At 39.3% G+C, this 6,333-nt stretch overlaps 1 protein-coding gene across 2 annotated transcripts; it reads left to right on the forward strand.

The window, feature by feature from the left end:
• Positions 1-1,487: 1,487 nt before the first annotated feature.
• tmem88a (transmembrane protein 88 a) lies at positions 1,488-4,706 on the forward strand. Of its 2 annotated transcripts, XM_068729539.1 has the most exons (4): positions 1,488-1,728; positions 1,882-1,951; positions 3,305-3,631; positions 4,169-4,706. In XM_068729539.1, the coding sequence occupies exons 3-4, from the start codon at positions 3,323-3,325 to the stop codon at positions 4,454-4,456; spliced, it is 597 nt and encodes a 198-aa protein (XP_068585640.1). In that variant the 5' UTR covers positions 1,488-1,728; positions 1,882-1,951; positions 3,305-3,322; the 3' UTR covers positions 4,457-4,706. The 2 variants fall into 2 exon arrangements, with proteins under 2 accessions (XP_068585640.1, XP_068585639.1); XM_068729538.1 differs by having other exon boundaries at positions 1,488-1,951.
• Positions 4,707-6,333: the final 1,627 nt, after the last annotated feature.

Here is a 6,333-nt window from a genome sequence, read left to right on the forward strand (position 1 = left end):
AAAGTAAGAAAAAGTAATGTGAATAATACTAATATGAAAAAATTAATATAATTTCTTACTAAAACTAATGACTCTTGTTTTTCTTTTTAGGTAATAGTGGTCTAGAGGATATGACCAAGCTGTACCTACAGTTTTTATACTGTCAATGATACACGCCAGTTTGTAAACTAAAATAACATAGCAAGGGACACCCCATTCAACTGTTCGCTTTATATCATTCTCTCTCATCAAATATCATAACAGATGTAGACACAAACACATTCAGCCATTATCAAAACAGCATTACAACAGTATTCAGGGCAGCACATGCAATCAGTCTTACTACCTTTTATACGTGTTAACTGGAGCTTTTTCTTTTTGGTTGCTATTTTTTGCCATTTGTTTCTATCTCAATCTCTCGGGTCATGGGATGGGAAGGACATGAGATTGCCAAAACTGCAAATGCGGAGACATCTCAACCTAGAACATGGACACAGCAGCGGATATCCTGGTCCCAAGGACAGGAAGACTGCTCTTCCTCTACCAACCCCCTCAGACATTGACATACGCACATAAACACTCTGTGGCATTGTTAATGACAAAACCACCCTTTGGATATTTTTACCCACTAATGCCACAAACTCTTTGATCGTTTTTTCTTGTACTAACTGTTAAAATGCCCGTATTCTCTCCAGGGAGTACATATCTACCCCTGTGAAGAAATAGTAAATAAACAAAGTGTGATGAAAAAATGAATCTTCATATCAAAATACTAATGTCACCCTTTGAACTGAGCCTCTCTGGTTTCTTATCAGTCCCATGATAGACTCTTTTCCCCCACCAAATTAGCCAGAGACCCCCCCCCCCCCCCCCCCCCTCCACACACACACACACACACACACACACACACACACACACACACACACACACTCCCCACCCCCCACAATCCTCATTTCCTTATGTTTTCTGAAAGCAGAGCTCTGTTTTTCATCAAAAGTTCAGGGCCAATTTTTACCAACTCTGTCTTGCCCTTTACCTTCTTATTTCAGAGCTCTGTGCTTTTGTAGTAGTTGAGTGGTGCTGTCTCATTGTCCACACCCTCACAATAGTAGCGCAGTATAGTATGATGCAGTGTAGCATGGACTCCATATTATGTAACATGCCAGTCTAAAATCCTAAAAAATTAGGTTACTAACAGTTTGTGAGTTTCTATTTGTGCTTGAACTGCAACATAAAACCATCAGTTGTAAATCAGTTGTTTAGAATTTTGAAACCCACCTTATCAGTATTTGACAGTGGAGTAGAGAAAGTGCTCAGTGAGGGTGTAAAGTGTTGAGGATTGGGCAGCATACCCTGGCTCCTCTAATCTATCCAAATAAACACTCTTCCTCCCTCCCCGTGGTTCCAGGGGTTATCACAGAAACCCCTCCACTGCTCCCCTGCCCAGACACTAACAGCAGCCTATAACACAGCCCAGCCTTCTTTCTGTGCGTTCACATTAGAGGCAACACAGGATATACACACACACACACACACACACACACACACACACACACACACACACACACACACACATGCGTATACTCGTAACCACTCACGCATTCAATCATATCTCAAACTGGAGTCGGAGTGAGGAAGCAGAATGCCAGGGAAGGAAGCGCTGAAGCCAGTGGGAAAGCAGAATTTGCCTCAAGTCTGCAGAGCTCTTTTTTCACAGGAGGTCTCAAGGAGAAGTTTGGATTCATAAAAGTGAGCAAATATCTGTGGATTTTTTTGGAAATAGGCCAGCACAGAAACTAATTTTAGATTTAGTTAAGTAGTAGAAACTTCACTCGGGTCCCACTCTCAAGATCTGGAAATTCTTGAAATTCTCTTTGTCTCTGACCACTCACCGCTATTAAGGTCTTTCAAAGTCTCATCATCTTCTGCCACCATAGAGCTGCAGGAGGACACATCCTCAGGTTACAACAAAGTGAGTACAACAAACAATGTCACCATTTCTTTTTTTAATAATCACATGTTGAAAAAAAACAAAAAAATGCTAATCCTGCACCTAACAAATGGGCTTAGTTTACTTTAATGTTCACAGTACATCATTGTAAAGAAATATCCTGAGTATGTTTCCTCAGTAATTGTATTCCTGTGATTCTGGAGAGTTAGTTTTGATATCTGAAGTTGATCAATCTAAAAATAAGGCCAGTGTTGGAGCTGAAAGGAAGGTAGACTTTGCTATACTCACAAACAGAACGTCTTAAAAATAGAAAGCACTTCAAAAATGTTTTTCATGTTCTTCAGGCTTGTTGGAAAATCATATAAAATTATCTTAAAAGAGCAGGAAACCCTTGAAATAAGATCAAATTATTGTTATTGCTATTTATACAAAAAAACATGACATACATTCTAAAAACAAAAGAGGTTCTAAAATCATACAATGTGCATGAATCCTGTTTTATTGTAGATTTTCCCTTTATGCAGCATGACAAACAAATGAGCTGACAATGGTAGGATCTTATGAATTTAGTGAACTGTAAATATTGCTGAATACTTGAATTTACTTAAATGATGCTGACAGATGATGAAATGAAATATTGCTTGTTAAACCCATGTGTTCCATGGTACTTGTCATAATAACAGTAGCTGCTAACACACTCAAGAACAGAGGGAAATGGAACATGCCCCTGTCATTTTTTCATCACTGAGTTTACAAAATAAAAGTAAAACGAGACGTGGAAATAAAAGCTTACACTTATTGATGTGTTAAAAAAAAAGAAAAAAGAGTTGTACCACATTATTTGTTCTTTGAAAATTAAAGTTATAATGGGTTTTTTTCTGACTCTACCATGAGTGATTAGTGGGATTTTTCAGTTTTCCAGCTGTTCCTGTCTCATTGTTCTGGGTCGTGGTTATCCTGGAGTTTGGAGGTGGGGTCAGTGGAGCCCCATTTCCTCGCACTTAAAGCTGTGCAGTTATGTGTTGACTTTCCACACCTTTCACCACATTATTTAAGGAACCCATTACTACATGGATTGACATTCTTTTGACTCCATGATTTTAGTGGATATACTGAAGAATTTAGGACATACAGGGAAGAGAAGAAACAGAAAAATAGACAATTTTCTAGATATCCTTTTTCAACAAAGTGCTGATGCATAAAAGACTTCACACATCATCCCAATATTGTGATATTGTAATTTTCCCCAATTGTAAACTTTCAGACCTAGCAGCAGGGTTACATTAAAGCCACCAGAATTAAGAACAATAGTAGATTAATAGATTCAATAATTACATCAAGTTACTGACCTAAAACTGTTTTTATTTCCTGCAGCAGAGACCACAAGGAAAGATGAGTCTGTCACGGAACGGAACGCTGGAGAAGAACGTATCTGAGCAGGCCCACTCTGAGCTGGGCTCCCCCTCCAGAGTGGGGTCCGGAAACGTGGTGCCGCCTCCATACTCTCTCGGTGGTAACGAAGCCGCTGACACCCCTCTGGAGTTAAGGGGCTCTTTGGACTGCTGGGCATGCTCTGTGCTGGTCACTGCACAGAATATGATCATAGCACTGATCAATGGCGGGCTGGCCAGCATCATTTTTGGCACCATCCTCACCCCTGCTCTTGCCATGATCATATTTGGCTTCCTCTGCCACTCCTCGGTGACAATCTTTTATGGAAATCTTTATTTTTTTGACTGACAGAAGTGTGAGAGGCTACAGATTGAATGGGTCACACTGTTGCTGTGTCCAAGTCCATACAACATACTATTAGTAAATTAAATGTGTCATAATGGATGGTTTCTAAAGTTATATACAAGAAAATATTTGCACAATAGGAAATTATGTAAAATCAAACGAATCAAACTGCAAAAAGAGAGTTTTTCCAAGCATTTGAACTGTTTTCCATGATCTTACCGGATCTTCCTGAAACTCAACTAAATTGTTTTTGCAGCTCTAATTCCTTAGTGCATTATAGAACAGTAGTGTACCCCAACAGCACACTCAAAAATCCTGCATATGTTGTGCATATTGATTTCTTTTGAGTATACTTAATTACTCACTTTTCGACTTTGAACATATTGAAAAACTAGAGGTAGTTTTGTTTGCATGTTTGTGTTTGTGTGTGTGCCTCCCCCATACTTCTTCATTTTTGCATCCATACCCCATTACTCATCCGTTTCCTCCTCCTCTGTCCAGGTGCAGCCTCATGGCACATCTCTGTATTGCTCAGACATCCTGGATGACCCCGGCTGCGTGGCTCTGCTGGTTGTGGGATTTCTGCTGCTCACTCCTCTGCTGGTCCTGGCACTTGCTGCCTACTGTCGCCTGGCCCGCCACCTCCAGCTAGGAATGTGTTTCATTCCCTACAGTCGTGCTGTCTACAAGAACCTTCCTGCCTCTCGCCACCGGAGGGCTGATGCAGGAGGCTGCTGTGGCCAGCAGGGCACTTCAGAGAGGGAGGGGAAGGGTAGTGTATGGGTGTAGGAGAGGAGAGGAGGATTGTGTATGGTTGTAATTTGTATCTCTTTTTAATGATGAGGGTGGGGTTGTTTGAGTCTGGGTATGTTTTATGCAAATTGCCACATGTTTTCTATTTCTAAAGCCATTGCAAACAGCCAACATATTTCATGATTCATAGTGATTGTTTGGAAGTCAATATTGGTTTTTATATGCAAATTCAATGTTTTGATTGTATTTTATACCTTCTTTTTTACAATAAAGTGTCTCGACCTGCTGCTTTGTGTTTTACGGAGACAACTGCAAACACAGAATGGACTGTAAACTTAATTTAAGGAAAGAAGATGAAGTTTAAAGATGTGCACTGAATAGGGTAAAGAGATCAACACGATTTGTGTCCCACACAAACTTTAATTAGCATGCCGTTTAAATGTAATAGTATAGTATGTCATAAAAAAAGTTAGGTTAATTTATGTCTCTAAATTGTCCATACGTAGGTGAATGTGTGAATTGGGTGTCAGCTCTGTGAGAGACTAGTGACCTGCCTTTGCCTTATGTCAGCTGTCCCCCTGTGACCCTGTTTAAATGTTTACAGATAATGGATGGATAGATGGACAGTAAAATACATCATTAAAAAAAATCATAAAAACTCATAGTATACTTATGAATGACCACAACCATAATAATTGTGGTCATTCAAAGTTGGTCATTAAAATGTCATAGTATAGTCATGTATGTTATAAAAAGTAAATTCAATTAATTTGTATTTGTAAAGCCCAGTCATGGTATAACATGCCATCATGTCATGGCATAGTATGATGAAAAAAGGTTATAGTTATGTCATGAAAAGTTCACACAAAAAGTCATAGTAGAGTATGTCATGAAATGGCATTAAAGAGGTAATAGTATGCTATGTTACCTCTTCGAGCATGTCGAATAAAGTCTTTAAAAAGTCATAGAATAGTATGTAGAACAAAGTTATAAAAAAGTCATAGTTTAGTATGTCCAAAAAAAGTCATAATACAGCAAGTAAAAAAAAAGTCATACTATAGTAAAGCCTTAAACACTTTTTTTTTGGAAGAAGTTTTTGAAATAGGTCAAGCCAGAAAAGTCCACAGTGAAAGAGATATCTGAGATTTTGATTCTTGATTCTTTAATGACATGGTTATTCAGTACATCCGTGCATTTCAGTTCCAGTAAGAAGTCCTTCTCGATACATGGACGCCAGTGATGACAGTCGAGCCTCCCCAGTTGTATTTCATGAATATGTTTTTATCAGTGACGTGCGGTGAGGTTCGTGGCTGGTGAGGCAGTGACACTACATAAGTCAGATTTATAAATATATGAACCCAATAGAGTAGCTTAAATCACCATTCAATTGGCAGCTTGCACATTGACTACAGGTTGTTTTTCACATTTCATATCAGCATTCCTTACACACACATAGGTAAGGTACATATTTGATTCCACGTGTGCGCCGCGATCTGCCCCACCGGGAGCGTTTCAGAAGCGGAGCGCTCGCGGGCGCCACCCGCGAAAATCGACTGCGGTCAAGTGAGCCGGCATCTGCGGAAAGTCGGTCACGTCAGCCGGCGTTTGAAATGTAATGCTCGTCTATTAGTGGTACTACGGTACGGGTGCTTTGATAGCCCCAAAAGACCGGAAATAGACCTATGTTTGATCAATCATTTGCCCAATTTGTTAAAAAACAACCTAATTTTGTACCTTATATGAAATCCAACAATAATAAAATCTGAAGTTACACTACTGTACTGTCTTTAATTGAAAAAGGGTTCGAAAATTATATTACATTGTTGTTATATTGCTATTCATGAGGTCTCCTACTATGTCCATGTCTAATTTCATGAGATTTTACTGTACAGTCTTTGAGAAAATTAAAGGCA

This window comes from Cebidichthys violaceus, unplaced genomic scaffold (assembly GCF_023349555.1).
Source record: "Cebidichthys violaceus isolate CVI_PGR_0920_01 unplaced genomic scaffold, fCebVio1.0.p SCAF_46, whole genome shotgun sequence".
Classification (NCBI taxonomy): domain Eukaryota; kingdom Metazoa; phylum Chordata; class Actinopteri; order Perciformes; family Stichaeidae; genus Cebidichthys; species Cebidichthys violaceus.